This window comes from Sinohyriopsis cumingii, chromosome 10 (assembly GCF_028554795.1).
Source record: "Sinohyriopsis cumingii isolate HCF-2022 chromosome 10, ASM2855479v2, whole genome shotgun sequence".
Taxonomy (NCBI): domain Eukaryota; kingdom Metazoa; phylum Mollusca; class Bivalvia; order Unionida; family Unionidae; genus Sinohyriopsis; species Sinohyriopsis cumingii.
Genome location: NC_142970.1, coordinates 60,415,192 through 60,437,884, shown reverse-complemented (window position 1 = coordinate 60,437,884; position 22,693 = coordinate 60,415,192). Strand labels below are relative to the sequence as shown.

The 22,693-nt window shown below is 34.1% G+C and overlaps 2 protein-coding genes across 2 annotated transcripts in view; one reads left to right on the top strand and one right to left on the bottom strand.

Annotated features, from left to right (window-relative positions):
• The window catches only part of LOC149790224 (beclin-1-like), a 72,442-nt gene extending 50,333 nt beyond the window's left edge, over positions 1-22,109 (bottom strand). Inside the window, exons 1-6 of the mRNA XM_089972245.1 lie at positions 21,815-22,109; positions 17,158-17,210; positions 15,380-15,432; positions 9,075-9,165; positions 2,023-2,085; positions 1,047-1,120 (exon numbers count right to left, since the gene is read on the bottom strand). Of these exons, the coding sequence (XP_089828371.1) occupies positions 1,047-1,120; positions 2,023-2,085; positions 9,075-9,165; positions 15,380-15,432; positions 17,158-17,210; positions 21,815-21,986 (506 nt within the window). The 5' untranslated portion in view covers positions 21,987-22,109. The remainder of the gene's footprint in view (positions 1-1,046; positions 1,121-2,022; positions 2,086-9,074; positions 9,166-15,379; positions 15,433-17,157; positions 17,211-21,814) is intronic.
• Positions 22,110-22,313: 204 nt separating this feature from the next.
• The window catches only part of LOC149790223 (uncharacterized), a 42,575-nt gene continuing 42,195 nt past the window's right edge, over positions 22,314-22,693 (top strand). Inside the window, exon 1 of the mRNA XM_089972243.1 lies at positions 22,314-22,386. Coding sequence (XP_089828369.1) covers positions 22,344-22,386 — 43 coding nt within the window. The 5' untranslated portion in view covers positions 22,314-22,343. The remainder of the gene's footprint in view (positions 22,387-22,693) is intronic.

Below are 22,693 nucleotides of genomic sequence, written 5' to 3'. Positions count from 1 at the left end.
GTCTGAAAGTCTGGCACTTTATAACAGAAGCACCTTTTCAAAAAAACTAGTGAAAAAAAGAAAATTTTATTGAAGTAACCCTTATCTTTTAGCTAGAAATTCAGAATTAAATTAGACTACTAACCTGGAACAAACTACACAATTTATCAGGTGCAATATAGAATTCCCCACCTCATTATTAACTGACACTAAACCTGAAGCAACAACTTTCCAAACCTTTTATACAAAACTTGAACTACCACAAAAATTTAACACACATATTGATAACAGTGACTGTCTTAGCTACCAAAGGTGTGACATTTTTGTCTTGCCATATAAAGTGACATTTGTGACTTGCAATATTATGTCAGGAAGACAGAAGTCTGGCATTTGAAGACCTGCCAACTAAAGAAAACTGAATTGGGGATAGGGTTTCACAGGGACAGTTTTCAGGTGGAGAATGGCATTGTAAGTATCATCTTTTGAAATGGACCAAATAAATAGAAAGTCCTGTGTATTTCTTTCTTTAGTGGACATTACATTTAAATTGTTTATTTGACAAATGTTCACTGTCCAAACATTTTTTTAATTAAAAAAGTTATTCATTTTAATAAACTGAACACAGAGCAAACCAAACATGTTTAAAATCAACTTAACAATGACAGCTGTTCATAATGGAAATGAAGAATATCTACCAGATTTGACCACCAAAAAAATCTGAATCTGACTGAAAATGATCAAAAATGGAATGTGTATATATGTTTCAGGTTATATAAAAAAATTAATTTTTTGCCATGTGAATTTGGGATATTCCCAGACAGTTGGCAGATCTGCATTTGTGTCTTGCCATATTATGTCAGCAAAAATTTGGCATCTGTATATTGCCATATTAAGTCAGCAAGACAAAAGTGTGGCATTAGTGTTGTGCCACATTATGTCAGCAAAAATTTGGCATCTGTATATTGCCATATTATGTCAGCAGGACAGAAGTGTAACATTTGTGTCTTGCCAAATTATAGCAGCATGACATAATTTGACATCAAGTGATGGTAATTATGACAACAAACCTGTAGTCTTTACATTCATCATCTGACATTTTCAGCTGGTGGTCTAATTGGTCCAGTAATCCGTCTGTACACTCCTATAAAGAGAGTCTCGTTGATTTTAAAAGTTTCTAAAATATTCACAACATTCTTTCAATTATGCAGGTGAACTATTCAAATAAAGTGAAATACCATAAACAAAATGCCATTTTTGCAATAAACATATGTATGGGGAAAGAATTTAGAGTGGAAACCAAAAGAAAATAATATACAAGATATAACGAAGCTGTGAAATAATACAACAACTTACTGAATGTGTATTTTTGTAAAAGTTTTATTAACTATATTTCACGTGTACAAATAAGTACAAAGAATATCTACTGTAACATAAACAATATTCAGCTGATCTTTAATTTTAAAAAAATGTCATTTTTATTGGAATACTGATATCAATGTGTTTGAGTTATTTACAGTGTATACATATTGTTACACTTAACTGCTTTGTGTTAGCATATGTTGTGTATATTTAATTTATATTATGTGCTTAATTTTGTACATGATGTAAGTTGTAAAGAGAATGTTTACAAAGCTAACTTTTCTCCATGACTGTAAACAAATAGCAAGAGTTCAAGGTCAGTCTTGTTTACAATGAGACTAGGTTTTCCAGATGAAAGTCTTCACATTTTATTACATTATTGGTCAAGTGAAATCTGCCCCCCCCCCATTCTATGCTAGTTTTATTTGTCCCATCAGCATATTCAGTCACTGATTACACATCTGTATAAAATGAGACATTACAGATTTGTTCCTTATGTATCATTTAAGCAGAGGTGCTGACAGGATTTCATTTCAAGTCAAGGAAGGAGACATTGCAAGGATTTATGTAAAGAATGGAGCTCCCACCTTGTCACTAAAATATGAGGGTGTTGAAAGACGGGAGGGGAAGGATGAAACATAATTTGCACCGAATGAGTTGATTATTAGAAAGAGTGTATCTGACCTCACAGAGAGGATGGTCCACCTCAGAATTCCCTGTCATGATGTCAAACAACATGGCTGTAACCTGTATAAATTAAAAATAAGTACTGTATTTCTACTATCTACATATCAATAAGCGATAACATTGTATGTACTGTATTTCTACTACCTACATATCAATAAGCGATAACATTGTGTGTACTGTATTTCTACTACCTACATATCAATAAGTGATAACATTGTGTGTACTGTATTTCTACTACCTACATATCAATAAGCGATAACATTGTGTGTACTGTATTTCTACTACCTACATATCAATAAGCGATAACATTGTATGCACTGTATTTCTACTACCTACATATCAATAAGCGATAACATTGTATGTACTGTATTTCTACTACCTACATATCAATAAGTGATAACATTGTGTGTACTGTATTTCTACTACCTACATATCAATAAGCGATAACATTGTGTGTACTGTATTTCTACTACCTACATATCAATAAGCGATAACATTGTATGCACTGTATTTCTACTACCTACATATCAATAAGCGATAACATTGTATGCACTGTATTTCTACTACCTACATATCAATAAGCGATAACATTGTATGTACTGTATTTCTACTACCTACATATCAATAAGCGATACATTGTATGCACTGTATTTCTACTACCTACATATCAATAAGCGATAACATTGTATGCACTGTATTTCTACTACCTACATATCAATAAGCGATACATTGTATGCACTGTATTTCTACTACCTACATATCAATAAGCGATAACATTGTATGCACTGTATTTCTACTACCTACATATCAATAAGCGATACATTGTATGCACTGTATTTCTACTACCTACATATCAATAAGCGATACATTGTATGTACACTATATAGATATCAATATGAGATACATTGTATTTTATTTCTGCTATAGACATGTCAATAAGAGATACATTGTATGTATTGTATTTTTACTATATACATGTCAATATGAGAAACACTATGTACTGTATTTCAACTATATACATGCTAATAAGAGATACACATATCAACAAGAGATACAATGTATGTATTGTATTTCTACTACAGGCATGTTAGTAAGTGATACACTGTATGTACTGTATTTCTGATATCAATATATCAATAAGAGATACATTGTATGTATTGCATTTCTACTATATGTCAATATGAGATACATTTGTATTTACTGTATTTCTACTATATACATGTATCTATACATATAAACACAAAATACACACAAATAAAATGACTTTTTTGACAGTCCTTTATAAATCCAAAGCACATAAGGAATAATATATCTGGGAGTACTATTTTCTATTAAAAACAGTTTCATTAGCTTTAGAAAAGCTGTATTTCAGACCATACTTTTGCTTGCTCCCATTCCCGTACTTTACCTGCCTACTGAAAAACATTGTCTCTGCATTTCCAATCTGAAGAGAAGAGAAGAGAAGAGAAGAGAAGAGAAGAGAAGAGAAGAGAAGACAAGAGAAGAGAAGAGAAGAGAAAACATAATGTCAGCATGATTTAAAACGATTCAACACAAGCTCTAATGAGCATTTTACCAACATTACATAAAACAAATGAGGCATTACCACAAGCATGATTAGTGAGACATCCAAACAAATAACACATAAATATAAATTGAACAAAAAAAACACAAAATGTGACTTGAGACATGAGCAAGCAAAGCATTTTAAAAGTCAGTTAGTAAAAGTGAATTTAGCACCATATTTAGTATGTAAGACAAAGGGCTAACAGCAGGTAACATGATTAGTATATAAGACAAGGAAAGTTGGTAACATATTTAGTATGAAAGACAAGAACAGTAGGTAACATGATTAGTATGTAAGACAAGAACTGTTACAGTAGGTAACATGATTAGTATGCAAGACAAGGAGCTAACTGTATGTAACATGATTAGTATGTAAGGCAAGGAACTAACAGAGGAGAATCTGATTAATACGTAAGACAAAGTCAAAGATAGCTAAACAACAAACACACACATACTTTTGCTGTCATCATTGCGAGGGGGGGGGGATTTGGATTTTTAACGCATCTTTAACAATTTTTCAGTCATATCACGATGATGTCTGCAATGTGGCAGTTTATAGTTATGCCTAGCACTGAAGCATCATGTTGCAGACATGTAACATGATGTCCCACCCAGTCACATTATCCTGACACCAAACCAACCATTCCCAATACTATCCTCTTAATGCTGAGCGCCAAGCAAGGTAGCTGTTAGTACCATCTTTGTAAGTCTTTGGTATGACTTGGCCAGGGATCGAACCCACGACTTCCCACACCCAAGGCAGATGCTCTAGCCACTAGGCCACCGGAGCGGTCAGGGAGAGTATTGTTTACTTATATTACATTTACAGTCTTTCATTCCAATTTAGAACTGAACATCTAAATGAATCAAAGTTTGATTGCTACTAAAGTGGTCTGGAAGATTATTCCGAAAGATTTTTTGCCTAATGTTGAGGTTTTAATTCCTTCGATATTTCAGATACTTGTAAAATCATAATACACAAATCTCAGAGTATAGTATTCTTGTATTTTTTCAGCTTTGACTGAGTACGTGCTGTTACAGATATACCAGGCTATAGGACAGAAATTTTGACGTACTCATGGTTTCTTACTAAAAACTGGCTGAGAACTCTCTAACCTATAAGAGGCATCAAAATCATTATTAACCTTATGGAACAGCACCACCTATAAACTGTTGTACTTTTCCCCATGCAAGTTCGACACAGATCTGGCCAGACGCTTTCCTACAATTCCTAAGCCTTTGTCAATGTGCCTCAGGAATCAACTCATCATTATTTAGCACTTTTATGTATGACAATGAAGTGTAGACTTCATGAGCTTTTGCCAAGTACACTCTGTAATAACAAAGTCCAGTGCTCTCTTGGCCATTTCAAAATTTTCAGCAATTTTCTCTAAATGAGGAAAATATTCACATACTTTTTCTTTAAAAGGGGGTAATGGTACTAACCTAGTATTTTTTGTAGCATAAAAACCTGCACTTGTGTGTGTGGAGTGCTTTCTGCTTGCCAGTTCTAATTCTTTACGTTTTAGTTCGATTTCCATTACTTCATTTTGCATCTGCATTTTTATTTCTCTTTCTCTTTTTGCATTTTTGTTTGCCGCTCTTCTTTTTCTCTTTCCTCTTTATGATTTTGGATTTCTATCATTTTGTTTTTAAACTGAAGCTTTCTTAGCTCTATTTCAATCTAAAACATTTTACAATTTAAATTATTACTTTTCTTTCTGAGCCATGTAGAGATTTACTTAAATTAAACTCAAAGTAATTGTATCAAAAAATGTCCTTTTCAACCAAATACTGAACCAAAATATTTTTAATTTCTTGTTTTGCCAAAGATGATTTTACTTCTGAAATAGAAAATTGTATGGCAAGCTAAATCAACTTGTCCTTTTTAAAGATCTCTAATTCTGGGCTAGGAGTCTATTCATTCCTGGGCTAGGAGTCTATTCATATTTGGGTAAATAGTCTATTCATTCCTGAGCTAGGAGTCTATTCATTTCGGGGGTAGGAGTCTATTCATTCCTGGGTTATGAGTCTATTCATTCCTGGGTTAGAAGTCTATTCATTTATGGGTTAGAAGTCTATTCATTCCTGGGTTATGAGTCTATTCATTCCTGGGTTATGAGTCTATTCAATCCTGGGTTATGAGTCTATTCATTCCAGGGTTAGAAGTCTATTCATTTCTGGGTAAGAAGTCTATTCATTTCTGGGTTATGAGTCTATTCATTCCTGGGTTATGAGTCTATTCATTCCGGGGTTAGAGGTCTATTCATTTCTGGGTTTGGAGTCTATTCATTCATGAGTAGGATCTGAAATAATGTTCTCCACTTTAGAAGACACTGTAAAAGCTTGTTGGTTTCACTATGAGAAATAAAATACCAGGGTCTCAGAAAATTCTGAAACAAAATCAATTTAAATTTTAAAAAATAATTGTAATTTCTCTGAAATATAGGACCTGCTGCATAAACAGAATTGTGAGACCCTGGTAGCTGAGTGGCCTAAGATGTTCACTTTTGATAGTCACTCAGTCTCTGATAATCACCTCTGATAGTCACTGTCTCTGATAATCACTGTCTCTGATAATCACCTCTGAAAATCTCTGTTTCTGCATGACCAATGTGGGTATGTGAGAAAGCTTGCCAGTTTCTTCCTGTGTGTTGGTGGTGCTTCTCAGGGTCTTATTGGAATCTTTCCCCAACATATATACTGGCCACATCACAGTCTACCATGTGCTGAAAAATGGCCTTAAACTGCATGAAACTAAACAAAGCCAAAATTAAATAGAATCGTTTCATGTTTCACTGGTCATGTAAACATTAATCAATAGGCTTATGATGCTAACCATAGGTCAGCCTGATATCAGGTTTGAGAAAAAGGTCTACAGCCAACTAATGTTGCAGAAACTACCTTGTCCACTGATGGACAGACATCTTTAATGTTACATCCCACTGATGGACATGCTACACTAATGTTACATCCCACTGAAGGACAGACATCACTAATGTTACATCCCACTGATGGACAGACAACACTAATGTTACATCCCACTGAAGGACAGACATCACTAATGTTACATCCTACTGATGAACTGATATCACTAATGTTACATCCCACTGATGGACATACAACACTAATGTTACATTTTACTGATGAACTGATATCAGCAATGTTACATCCCGCTGATGGACATACAACAATAATGTTACATATTACTGATGGACAGACAACACTAATGTTACATCCTACTGATGAACTGATATCACTCATGTTACATCCCACTGATGGACATACAACACTAATGTTACATTTTACTGATGGACAGACAACACTGATGTTACATCCTACTGATGAACTGATATCAATAATGTTATATCCCACTGCATCTTTGGTCAGGAAGACCTAAATTATATAAACTTTGATAGGTAAATCAACAAACTCAAGTAGCAATGATTATATCATGCTTTACAAAAGAATAAAAACTAAGACTCGTGAAAATAAAATGAAACTAAAGTATATACTTTTATCCAGTTATAGAAACTTACCTACCAATAAGCTCCCATGTTTAACAACAAGTTCATGCCCACATCCCATCTTTTAAAATACAAATGTTGGTCTAATATTTGCAAAGGATATCACCATCTGACACTAAAAGAGGCCTCCACATTGCTTGAGAAAATGTACAGGGATGGTCTTATCTTGTCATGAGAGAAATACTATATGTACCACACCTACACACACAGAAGTCAACTCCATACTACACATACCACACCTATTCACACAGAAGTCAACTCCATACTACATGTACCACACCTACTCACACAAGTCAACTGCATTCTACATGTACCACAACTACTCACACAAGTCAACTGCATTCTACATGTACCACAACTACTCACACAAGTCAACTGCATACTACATGTACCACAACTACTCACACAAGTCAACTGCATTCTACATGTACCACACCTACTCACACAAGTCAACTGCATTCTACATGTACCACACCTACTCACACAAGTCAACTCCATACTACATGTACCACACCTACTCACACAAGTCAACTGCATTCTACATGTACCACACCTACTCACACAAGTCAACTGCATTCTACATGTACCACAACTACTCACACAAGTCAACTGCATTCTACATGTACCACAACTACTCACACAAGTCAACTGCATTCTACATGTACCACAACTACTCACACAAGTCAACTGCATTCTACATGTACCACAACTACTCACACAAGTCAACTGCATACTACATGTACCACAACTACTCACACAATTTAGTCAACTCCATACTACATGTACCACAACTACTCACAAAAGTCAACTCCATACTACATGTACCACACCTACTCACACAAGTCAACTGCATTCTACATGTACCACACCTACTCACACAAGTCAACTGCATTCTACATGTACCACAACTACTCACACAAGTCAACTGCATTCTACATGTACCACAACTACTCACACAAGTCAACTGCATACTACATGTACCACACCTACTCACACAATTTAGTCAACTCCATACTACATGTACCACTGTGACACCTACTCAAACAAAAGTCAACTGCATTATACATGTACCACACCTGCTCACACAAGTCAACTGCATTCTACATGTACCACACCTACTCACACAAGTCAACTGCATACTACATGTACCACACCTACTCACACAAAAGTCAACTGCATTCTACATGTACCACACCTACTCACACACAAGTCAACTGCATTCTACATGTACCACACCTACTCACACAAAAGTCAACTGCATTCTACATGTGCCACACCTACTCACACACAAGTCAACTGCATTCTACATGTACCACACCTACTCACACAAAAGTCAACTGCATTCTACATGTGCCACACCTACTCACACACAAGTCAACTGCATTCTACATGTACCACACCTACTCACACAAAAGTCAACTGCATTCTACATGTGCCACACCTACTCACACACAAGTCAACTGCATTCTACATGTACCACACCTACTCACACAAGTCAACTGCATTCTACATGTACCACACCTACTCACACAAGTCAACTGCATTCTACATGTACCACACCTACTCACACAAGTCAACTGCATTCTACATGTACCACAGCTACTCACACAAGTCAACTGCATACTACATGTACCACACCTACTCACACAATTTAGTCAACTCCATACTACATGTACCACTGTGACACCTACTCAAACAAAAGTCAACTGCATACTACATGTACCACACCTACTCACACAGAAGTCAACTCCAACAGCAAATAACACAGACACTAATCTACCACAACACAATGTCATGGCATATATCATGGGTCTACATTGTTTGTTCATGTTAGGCATGAATCTATCACTTCTACGGGAGTCTATTCAGTTTGGATTCTTACCAGCAAATATATACAGTATTTCATGACTGTTCACTGAGCCTTTCTCCAATTCTTGTTCAATTTAAATGTCTCACCTTTGCTTTGTGTCCGAGGTTCCCAAAACTACCAGGACCAGTCTCCCCCAGGAGTGTGAAACCACTGCCCTCCAGGTCATACTCCGCCTCTCTAAAAGTGAGAAAAATGACATATTGTATCAATATCCTTAAAACCATGATATAATGGTTTCATACAATTTTTACAAATCTAGAAAAATCAACACATCTAAAGCGTAAGTAGTTTAAAATCAAGGATAGACTAGATATACAATACCTTACATCAGTTTTTAATGTGAATCATAATGAGGATTTTTCTTATCGACCAATTTATTTCTCCTTAAAGGTCTCTGGCCATACTCTAACAATTTTCTTATTACATCAGATTTGCGTTACATGCCTAAAAGTAGTTATACTCACACAAAAAGAATAACAAAAGTATACGGTGTAAAGAAGAAATAATTTAATTACTCGAGATAGAAGTATACAATGATGTTACTTCCCCGTAGCTACAATTTTCGACCTATAGAGGATGCCAACCGGAAATGACAAACATTCATCCCCACAAGACAAAGTATATCCTTGTTGTTGTTGAAAAATAAAACACTATAAACTATGTACACCTGTATATGATAAACATCCTAGAGTAATACCCAATATTTCTTTTTTTAAATCCTTTTGAGCTCTTTTTGGTTATAATAATGTTAAATAAACGTTCGATCAAAGTATACACTCGGCATGTTCAAAATGTATTATGATTACTTTAAACATTAATATTTTACATCTGCAGTAACATTACTGTAATGTAATCCTTAATTTGATATACTTTACTTATTTACGCTCTTTCTATCATATGAGAATGTTTAAAGTCTGTAGTATCAATGATATACATACATACATATTTATACATGTGCATTTTCAAGGGGAAATTAAATACTTGAATGGCTAAGTTGAATAGAAGGGATAAATTTATGTCAGATCTGTTTTTGGCACACAGACACTACTGATTTTTTACAGAGATTGCAGAATAATGTTTTCATTTAAAAAAGCCGATTCATAATTATAATTAAACATTTTTATTTGTGCATAAATAACTAATAAGGTTTTTTTCATGACTACCGGTATAATATTATTACATGTTTGTACAATATATGTGGCCAGTGACCTTAAAGTAAATCAGATTCAAATTGTTAAATTTATTTTATTTTCAAATTTCATTTAAAGTTTTATATCGATGTACACAAATGTTTTAAACAAATGACAGCTAGTTTTGGTGGAAGTAGTGACCTAATATGAGAGCAAAGTTTGGATGAAGTAGTGATCTAATATGAAATCGAAGTTCGGTGGAAGTAGTGACGTAAGGTTAAGTGGAAGTAGCGACCTAGTATGAAGTTTGGTGGAAGTAGTGACCTAATATGACAGCGAGGTTTGTTGGAAGCAGTGACCTACCATGACAGCTTGGTTTGGTGAATGTAATGACATAACTGAATAAGACAGTGAAGTTTGGTGGAAGTAGTGACCTAATATTACAAACAAACCATCTGTTAACAATGTATACTACTTAATTAAAAATGATAGTTATATTTTAATTTACTGCTAATTTTACTGGCATCCTTTACCTCAGTAAGTATCAGCAATACCAACATTAAATTTATAGTCAGTATGCTCTCATTAAGCCATCAAAAAGAATGCTTTATCAGCAATTTTCTTAATGCCACTTAACGACCAGTGTGTTCCTTAGTACTTTCAAGTCTGGATTATTGTACTTCACTCCTATCTGGTTCATGCCAGGATTTACAACAGGAACTTCAAAAAATTTAACAACACAGCTGCTTAGATCATCCTTAGAGTGCAAAAAAAAAAATGAGCACACCTTCCCACATACTAATATAATATGCATGGCTTACAAATGAAACTAATGAGGCCATTAGTATAGAGACTATTTTCATAAAATCATGGATTGGCAAAACTGCATACTCTGGCGTAACAGATGTACTGCCATGATTCAATCTGATAAAAGAAAATTTACACAATATCTGTTAAAAAGGCAGAAAATTTAAATGAAATTTGGAAAATTCTAAATGATATTACTCCAAACAGAAACAGTATAATCCAAAATCAACTAAAAATGGAGGGCATATTATGAGGATGGTATTAATGATATTGTTGACAGATTTAATGAACACTCCATTAATATAACAAAATGTAAATTACATTATCTCAGATACCTATGTAAAAAAAAAAACAAGTTACAAGATTTTTAAAGTCTAAAATTCCTGAAAATGTACAATTCATTATTCCATTTATGTAATAAGCCAATGGAGTAAGTAAACTGAAAAAGCTAAATTCTAAGAAATTGGCTGGATTGGACCAAATGGGCCTATTCATCCTACGCAAATATGCTGACATTATTGCCTCATCTCTTATCTATAAAATTAATCCAAGCATTGATAAGGAAATCTTTCCATCAGTGAAAGGCTGCTAAGTGTTATCCTTCCTTACAAAAAGAGGTCAAAATCAAATCCAGATAATCACAGACCAATATCTATTCTGCCAACAATATCCACACTGCCTGAAAGACATTTCCAAACACCTCTATTGTTACAATTCACTCATCCCGATCTGGATTTAAACAAAACCATTCCTGTCAGTCTGCACCAACAAAACTGAATCATGAATGGTTGCTTGCAATGGACAACAAAGAATTGGTTGGAACTGTATATTACCTTGACTGTAAGAAGGCCTCTGACTTACTTAATCATAATTTACTTACATAGAAACTACAAAAGTACAAATGTTTTCACTTATCAATCTCATGTTTCAAAATATACTAATCTGACAGAAGCCAACAAGTTGTTTTTGACAACATTAAATCAGAGCTCATGTTCATCATCAATGGAGTTCCACAGAGATCTGTTTCTGGACCTGATTTATTCCTAATACAATCAAAATCTGATTCTAAATTAATAACTGGGTGAAAGATTTATTTCAATTCAAATATTGCTACTCACTGACTAACATGTTTATCAATCCTCTAAAAACAAGGACAATTCTGACTGGAACTAAGCACAAATTAACAGAGAACATAAATCCAAATCTTCAGCTGTTTACCTCCAATATCGAAATACAAAATGCTGACAGTGAAAAACTTATGGGAGTCAATGTTGATAAGAATCTAGACTGGTGTAACCTCAAGAATGTACATTTTACTGAGAAAAAATGCTACCTGCCACTTAGTTGTTAGAAATTATTTTACAATGCATACTGTCACAAATTTGTGTATGATTTATATCAATATGTATATGTGATAAAAAATGTACTCGGGTTTCGTTGCCACGTACAGTGTCACCCGAGGGTGGTTTATTTTTTTTCAGCTCTAGTTATTTCATTTCAAAATACTGAGCGTGACTCAACCCATGCTGCATGTGCAAATTGCCTGCAGTGAACACCTAAGTACCTAGCTGTGCATATCTGTCACAGCTAGTATACATATAGAGCACATTCTCTATAAACAAATTACACTACGACGAGTCTTGTCAGGAAGCTTACCTCTTTACGGGAGCAAATCTCCAGATGTAGAGGTATTGAAATTTAAGTTTGTATTCTTTATCACTATTCATTTTATATGACAGAATTGTTTCATATATCAGATTTTTAGAATTTATTCTAAATTCTACAGAGAGTCAATACCTAGGTTATACAATGACATGCTATTAGAAATACTATAGTCTGGTTTGAATTGGCTATTTGTTGTAACTGAACAGACTAATTGAATTTAATTACATGCTGCATTCATTGAACGATTAATGTAATGGGTAACGAATTCATGTGCATGCATGCACAACATATATCAATGCAGAAGTACTTAACCATGTCATATGTACTACATGGTTTAGTTGTTATAATTTTAGCTGCCTTATATATGGTTTGGTGATGTGGAGTCACAGAACTCTGTGTGGTTTCTTGGATGTGTACGCTGTGTCTGGTGACGTTGGTTCGGAAGAGTGTACTGGTGTTCTCGATGCGAGGGACCAAGGCTTCGTGACCATTGGGTCTGTGTTGAATGCGTGGATGCTCCTTTGACCATTGAACAGAACGAGTGGAACCGGTGATACATCTTGGACGTCAAATGGGTGCCATGATAGTTATATATATATTACATGTTATTGTTATTTTCACTATTGCTATCTGAGCAAAATTACATGCATTCCCATTTCAATATCGTTATATGAACGATAGATTCATAATTATATGCATTCCCATTTCAATATCGTTATATGAACGATACATTCAAATTTACATGCATTCCCATTTCAATATCATTATATGAACGATGCATTCAAATTTACATGCATTCCCATTTCAATATCGTTATATGAACAATAAATTCATAATTACATGCATTCCCATTTCAATATCGTTATATGAACGATAGATTCATAAATTTATACATATCCCTATATCCCTTGGTGCTTAATAAGACCTTGTTTATATTGTGGTGTAGATCATATACTTTTATTTGTTGATCAGTGATAGAATGTAATTCACATTTGTTTAAAATTCCATTCGTTAAATTCATGTTTGAGTTTTCTCATGGAGTTACTTGTTGTTGATAGTTCCATGTTAGGAACATTATAATTTTCCTTATCTTTTTGTGTATAATGGTGTCAAATTTGTTAATATTTAATTTGCATTTATAAATAAACATCTTATTAACGCAGCCGCTTTGGGTGTCTTCACTAATCCATTCCCAACCCGGCTTCATCTTGTGACACATATTCTTCCTCTTTTTGACTACTGTTGCACACTTTAGGGAAATACAGATCTGCCACCATGAAAATCAAGATACCAAGGAAAACAAACCAGAATTTGGAGAAAAAGAACAGGATTAGTGTTAGCAACCATATATTTTACAAAAACCTTTACAAAGGAATTGAAATCCCCACTATTTTATGCTATTTACTTAACATCAAAAACTTATGCTACAATCACACTGTGAAAATCTATCATTTTTCCATTTTCATCTATAATGCTGCCATTACATGTTAATTCAGTTATCACACTAGATATCAGCATAAGATGAAAATCGAAGAAAAAAGATGATAGATTTTCACAGTATGACTTTAGCCTATTCCTCATGGAACTTCTGCATCACTTTTGCTCTCTATATGTAGCCATCATAAATGAAAAGGTATTTATATATAAAAAAATTACAATTTTAAAAAGCTGGATTTTGTGCTGAAAAATTGGGAAAATCAGAACTTTTAGATTTTTAAACAAAACTTTGGATTGGTCCCATTACAATGGGATAAGTAGCAGGTCTGGAAATACAATCGATAGTAGTATTAACACAATCCACAAACATTAAAAAAGGGCAGCAAGAATAAGCCTAAATTTACCATTTGATACACAACCCAGAAAAATATTTTCAAAATTGAAATGGCTGAAATCTGAATACAGATTAGCTGACTGAAAGTCCATAATAATGTTCAAAGTCCACAGTGTCTGCATGGTATGCTTCATTTTAGGTCAGAAAAACAGTCCCAAATACCAAAATTGAAATTAATTACAACTGATCACTGCAGAACACCATTTTCAAAAACAAATATTTAAAAAAAAATTATTTGTTTACTCCATTGTATGGAATGAACTCACTAAAGCAATTAGATCAGAAACAAATCTGTGTACCGGTATATGGCTACCAAGTTGAAAAGCAGTTTTCACTGTAAATATTTTTTTAAAAATGGACTCCAATTTATTCTCTTAATGATAATAATAATAATGAGGACTTTGTATAGTGCCTAATCTTTAGAAGCTCTAAGCGCTTTACAACATTAGACAACACATATAAGATAAAAAACATATAATGATATGATTACAAAAACAAACACCATGAAATTAGAAAACATTAAAAAAACATGCTGAGAATATTTAAGGTAGGAAACATTATTAGGTCTTTAAGTTTGTTCTTGCAGTCGAAATAAGTGAATTTTGAGAGCCCTCTTGAATGTGATCACTGTGTCTTTGTGTCTAAGTTTGGTGGGCAATTCATTCCATGTTGCTGGGCCCTGGTATGCAAAAGAACGCTGTCGATATGACTTTGTTTTCATACTTGGAATAATGAGTATACGATATAATTTTATATAAACTTTTTGCTTTTATACTTAATGTAATTAAACATGCATTACTATTTTTTTTTTAATTCTTGTATTTACCAGTTTATTCATCCTGAGGGCCTCAAGGAAGATTTGTATATTATACTGAGCTATCTCATCAAATCAAGTATTTATTTATCAATTATTTGTCAAATCTCTGTCATCATTATTTTCAACTGAGCCTTTTCTAACCTTGCCAGCACATCTCTCCTTGATATATTCTCATCTTCCTCATAGTGTTCCACCTGTCAACAGAAAAAGGAAATATCTCTTACATACATTTTATCTTGCCAAGCGGACAGAGTTATCCCGAATTTTCCCCTGAATTGGATATACAAACTGAAATAGATGTAAATAGAGGATCTCAAATGGGTAATGATTTAATACTGAATTTATGAAATGAGTCAAATAATATCCAGCTTTTGCGTGCCTTGACTCATTCTTTTGATCACAGTTTTATTTCGGCAGAAATTATTTAGACAGAAAGAAGAATGAGCATCCATCCAAATAAACAGAACATTTTACAAAAGATAAAACATTTGTCAATACAAAATGTCCAATGCGTGTGATGTAACATTATTTGATACAGTGCACAGTACTGGTTTGAGATGGCTTACACAGCACAGTGCCAGTGTTTACATTTAAATTCTACATCACAACTAAACATCACATTGTTGCCATATTTTTGTGAAAAGATGATTACTGGATGCAGAAATACACATATTTACTGTAATGTATTTGTGACTGGATATCTGCAGTATCTGATTTGGAACATTAGTTGTACAGAAGTAGTAAACAAATCTCTGAGTCAGACTTGCATCACATATTTACCAGGTAAATATGCTGTGGTTGGATCAAGTTCTGTCAGTTGGGGAGACCAGTTTGTCTACATTCTTCTGTGAACAAAGATGAGTTTATTTACTTTGGTAAGTTCACATTTAAACCAAGCTTGTATATAGGGTGGATTCCATGCTACAGATATACTGCCTCCCTCAAACCCCACCCCACACAAATACCGCCTCCCTCAAAACCCACCCCACACATATACTGCCTCCCTCAAACCCCACCCCACACATATACCGCCTCCCTTCAAACCCCACCCATCATAAGCAAAAACCATAGTTTTACTTGTTATTATTCATGTCTTGGGGTTTTTGCCATTTTTCATGTTCTGATATGCTATACATGAACATAACAAACCCCTGTGGGAGTAAATTAGCAATACTGAAACTGATGAGACCATTTCTCCCCAATTCCCTTTAGTGAGTTGAATTAAAAAAAATGGCAGCCACAAATGTTAAATGAAAACTAAAATTCCAGAAGGCAGGGTTAAGAAAGTTTTCCCCACGATTGCAGCCACTAAGTAAATATACATGTAATATTGCACAATAATTTCATAGGCTTATTTGGACCGATCAGAATCCCATAAAGGGATATGTTCTCATGTTATAATATCAAAAATACTAAACTGCACATACTATAGGTAAAGCGTACTAACAATGTGATAATGTAACATACATGATCATGCCAATTGGACAGAGTTATCCTGAATTTTCCCCTGAAATGGATATACAAACTGAAATAGATATACTGTAACATACATTTTTATCTTACCAAGTGGACTGAGCTTTCCATGGTCGGGATAAATCTATGTACCAGCATATTTACCATATTTCCAACTAAATGAAAAGGTTTTAGATGTTTTTACATTTCTATGACTTTGTTGTCTTTTGCAATGCATACTATCAGAAACTAAAAGAGCAATAATTACACATGGAATTTAAAAAGAGAGGGACAGGGTGGAGAACTAGATGGAATGGGTTATATACTGAATGCATATCTTACATTGTTTCATCCAATGTACATTGTTATCCTTAATAACTTGGCAAAACTTTATCATTAAGTTTTATGCATTAACAAAAGCTTTTACAGACAAGAAAAAAATTATTACAATTCAGTAAAATATTTACCTTTTCAGGAAATGTCAATGTTTCTTCATCATCTTTGTGTGTGACCAAAGGAGCTGTAAGGTAGGAAATTGCTGTCTGAGATAGCAGTTAAAAATCATCAATGGTTTAACAAAATCTGATCATATACTCTACTTAAATGACACCTGTGAGACAAATGTACATAAATGATACCTGTAACATAAATGTAATTAACAGGGGTCAAGTAAGACTTGAAATTTAGGGAGAGGTGACTTCTCCTTTTGGATAGAATAGGGAGAAGTTAGAGTTCAACAGGGAGAAGTTTATGCAAAGCAAGAAATCCAATATATATATATATATATATATATATATATATATATATATATATATATATATATATATATATATATATTATATATATGCAATGTGTGTTCTCTTCAATATATTATTTTCAAGTAGAATTTTTAAAAATTTATTTTGGCCATATCACTGTAAAAGAGAATAACACAAACTACTCTGCAATAAATTTTAAAACAAACCCTATACCATGTACATGAGGGCAACTGCACACGTCTTCAGATCATACTGTTCGTCCTAATTTCATTGTTGCACATAAAACATTCCCATTAACTAAAATTGATAAAATTACAGACACTGCTCCTTTACAGTTGGTATATGAACAAAACCCTTCTTTCCAACTGAATGACACAGGCATGTGAGTGCCTTTATTATTAGAAGGAGGGGTTTTCGTAATGTCACCACTGACTTGATATGGCTTCATTACAACAGTCCAATGATAAGACTGCAAATTTATGATTTATTTGTCTACATACTTGTATTAATTTTAGGCACTGGGTAAATAGTATATGTTTCCCTGTTTTTTTATCCATATTTTCACAAATACGAGTCAAGTCAGACAAAAAACTTTGACCTTGCAGTGTTTCTCACAAATTCCACAACATAGCATTGTCCCATACATTTCTGACCTACACAAATGCATTTTAAAGTTAAATCTTGAATAACATAATACTTAAGCTTTGTTTTCTATGAATTGTATATTTTTCTGAATATATCTGCCAGATGATTTATGAAAAAAGAGAATCTAATAAACTGGTACTTTAATCCCAGACACAGTAATGTCCCCCATTATTTCTCCATTAGCCTACAGTAATACTTAAAGTTTCAAATTTTATGATGCAATAGTGTACAAGGGGCAGTTAAAATATCCAGATCATCGATTCTGTTCTTAAAACATAAATTATTATTTATGTACTATTGTTAAAAATTCGAAACACATGTTTGCATGTTTTTATCATCAAAGGATAACATGAGGAAATCGGGCAGCAATAGTTGTTTACTAGGGAATGGCTTAATGGTCAATCAGCTATGAAAACACATGCCTGTGAATGTGTAATAGTTTATTTGTCAGCGTAAATGATATCAAAACTAGGTCTAGCTACTGATGACTTAGTGAGTACATTTTGCTGCAACACAACGTAAGAACTAACCTGGCTAATGCGAGGGCGCATTTAATAAAGTATGGTCAGTCAATGCACCTCTAAAAAAAAAAACACAAGGCGAAGGTTTGTTCACTTTCCTAACCGAAGAAGGTGAAGTTTACATTTTGTATGCAACTTAGTCGCCCACATCGCCTGGTAGCATGCCCCCTGAATTAAATGATACCTGTAACACAAATGTACTTAAATGATACCTGTTAGACAGATGAACCTAAATGATACATGCAAGACAAATGTGCTTAAATGATACCTGTAACACAAATGTACTTAAATGATACGTGCACAACAAATGTAGTTAAACGATACCTGTTGGACAAATGTACCTAAATGATACATGCAAGACAAATGTACTTAAATGATATCTGTTAGATAAATGTACTTAAATGATACCTGTTAGACAAATGTACTTATCTGGAAGATAAATCTACTTAAAGGACCTGTTTGTACATGTCCTGATAAGTTTAAACAACCATTAGTATTTTAAAAAAATATTACTGGGACAGATCTATCACTCTACAACTGACCCTACAAATTAGGACAGATCTCTCAGTCTACTGCTCTGGTGGCCTAAGTGGTTAGTTAGAGTGTCCACTTCAGATGCAGGAGGTTGTGGGTTCAAACCCCAGCCGAGTCATATCAAAGACTTAAAAAAATGGTACTAGCAGTTGCCTCTCTTGGCTCTCAGCATTAAGAGGCTAATGTTAGGACTGGTTGGCCTGATGTCAGGATGTGACTTGGTGGGACATCATGCTACATGCCTGAGGTATGATGCCCCAGTGCTAGACATCACTATAGACTGCCACACTGCAGACATTGTAGCGAAATGACTGGAAAATTGTTAAAGCTACGTTAAAAATCCAAAGCAAAGTAATACACACACACATTCTCAGTCTACTACTACCCCTGCTTATATGGACAGATCTATCAAAATCTATCAGTCTATCACTGACCCTGCTTACTGGGATAGATTAATCTCCCACTGACCCTATTTACTGGGACAGATCTATCAGTCTACCACTGACCCTGCTTACTGGGACAGATCAATCTACCACTGACAATGAAAAATCATAATGTGTTAGACAATCTCATAATCTATACTGATTCCCCTTATTCTATCCAAAATGAGAAGTCACTTCTCCCTAAATTTCATGTCAAGCTTTACCCCTGATACACAAGCTTAAACAGCTAACAATATTTTGGGGAAAAATCAACAGATAATATATTTCGTAGCCAATAAGAAAAGAATTGCATTTGCGTCATTGGTGAGAAACAGTGAGATCACTTAATAAACCTTTTCACATGTTATTTTTCACACTTTTAAGAAGAAAAACCATTTCAATGTGTAGATAAAAATACATGGATTCATAATTTTAGTAGTTGTAACATGATCACTTTATATTAGAATCTCTTCCTCAAAATGATAGTAAACTTTTTACATGGTATTTTTCAAACTTTTAAGAAGAAAAATAATTTTAATTGCAAACAAGAAAAATACATGCACATGAAATTTCAGGAGCCATGCCATGCCATGTTATACCCGAATTTATGTTATAACTGAGCATGCTAAGCGTATATATATACAGGAATATTCAATGCAACAATGTATGCATTATATAGTTTCACAATTATATTAATTTCAACAATTTTAAGCATATGTGTACATGATGTAGGATTGGGTTATGGATTTGGAGAACACATTTCATTTTTTCATTTGATTAATTTTTTTATTTTTATACTAGTACACAATCACATTTGTTTCTAACTCCCTACCGATTATAAAAACAAAAAGCATCAGTGATATAAAAAATGCACAAAACTTAGTCATTTCATTCATTGACTTGTAACTGAATTATTCAAGTTTCAACCCAAATGGAAGCTCCCCATGAAAAAAAGCGAACAGACTGCTAGCCATCCATTCCTGGTTTCTAGAGTAAGTCTATTTCAGTAAAACTCTGTTGTCTGTGTCCAATATTTGCAATGTCTAGTTTTAACATTTCTGAAACAAATTTGTACAAGCAATAGGAGGAACATTTGTGTATGTGTGTTCAAAGAGATGAAAATCTAACATTTACAGAATTATTGTAATTTTCAAAGATGGTTAACTATACCACATCTGTTGCTTGAAAACAAAGACTGGCCTAAGCAAATATGGCCACCTTGTTGATAAAGAAATTCTTGTTTGATTTGAAATGCCAAGAAGTTTACAGTGTTTGAGACCCCATGGTGACAATAACGTTAGAACTATATATATAAAATCGAATGAAATGACAAAGTTTCTGCATTTCTGATATCCTTGATGCCTTCTGTTTTTCAAATCGGTGTGGGCAGGGTTAGACCTACATGTAAGACCTGACGCTGATATTTATGTTTTGGGCGTAAGGGTCTTACTGCCTAACTAACAGCACTGTGTATTGTGTTTTGATGTCGACTAACATCGTAACGAAAATCAAATTTTCAGGAATATCTCACACAACTGGCTACTAAAATAACGGTGCTTTTCTACAAAGTAAGGTAATACTGTTTTAGTCAGACTTTACTTACTCTGATGTCTTTTCTCTAACAAATTCAAATTCTCACCAAAAAAATGGATCTGTTTTCAAGTTTCGTTGGCCTACATTTCAGTTGACTGGAAAGGGATGAAAGCCGGGAATGCCAAAATCAGGTTAAGTGGAAATATTATTCTTTAACGAAACAAATAAAAATATAATATGCCTATTGGAACTTCAAAGCAACATTTCGTTTCGTTCAAGAAACATATCCACCACATGAACCTACTTAAACATACTTCGGCATACCTCGCAACAAATTCAAAAGCATGTCAACAGAACATGAAAAAGGGTCCATTTGCTAGTGTCATATTTTCATTCCGCCAGGATAAAGACAGCACAGTAAGTATATTAATTAGACATAAATTAGTGGAAGAGCGTCGATATATGCTGCCAGATGTGTGAGATATTCTTGAAACTTTGACTACTCATTCTGATGTCAACGACATCGGAACACACTATACAAGGCCGTTATTTGGATAGTAAGACATAGCACCTAAACAAAATCAACATGTGCTATGTCTTACATGTAGTAGGGGGAGGGTTTACAAACCAAAGGCAAAGGGATTGGGTGAGAATACTAAAACAAAGAAAAGTAGCATATTAAAGTACAAAAAATCACCACATCTTGGTTACCTGTGACCTCTTTCCACTGGTTCAGATCTAGTGTATTGAAAGATGGATCTATTTTCAGAGGCTGTCGACATCTCTGGCAGACAAAGCTTACAGAAACTTTACTGTTTCCCTCACCCGACCCCACTTTACCATGGATCTGGTCTACCTTTCTCAAGGTTAATGTCGTCATCATGTGCACAATATATTCACTAAATTCACACCAATGAACTAAGATAGGTTTAAGGTCAAGCTCTGCGCAAATACAATTTGATTTAAGCCAACTGTCTCATCTGTTTACTTTCTTGACGGAAGTGAAGAAAATTTAAGACGATTTACAGCAAGTCATTGTTGTCGCTAGAGCAATCATCGGAAATTTTGTAATCGCTATAAAATAAATCTAGCAGATATATTAAGTAAGAGCAGATTTGTGTTTTTCTTAAAACCGAAATATCATTTACTTTATTATATTGTCAGTGCGGAATGTATCTTCGAGATTTTACGATTACCAGAAATGGTTCTCAGGTGTAAACTTCCAGCGTTAAGTTTGTACATGTTGAAACTGCTGTATAAACGAATCGTTTACCATTTTCCCGGTAATATTACCTTGCTGTTTAGAACAGGATATACCATAGTTTCGATGATTGTAATTTTCAGTTGTATAGTGGTGAATTCAATTTAGAAAATATGAGTAGTGAAATGAAATTGAACAAATGAATACTGTCGTCTGTACTGTCAATGTATAACAGCGTGACACGTATTCAGTATACTACATAGTCCGAGTTTCCTCTGACCCTTGCCACCCCATTTTTTGATATTTGGACATTTATGTTGGAGTGTAGGGTCAGAGCGCATTCCCTATCAAAAAGTTGGAATTCGCCGACACCATTTGGTGTCGGCATG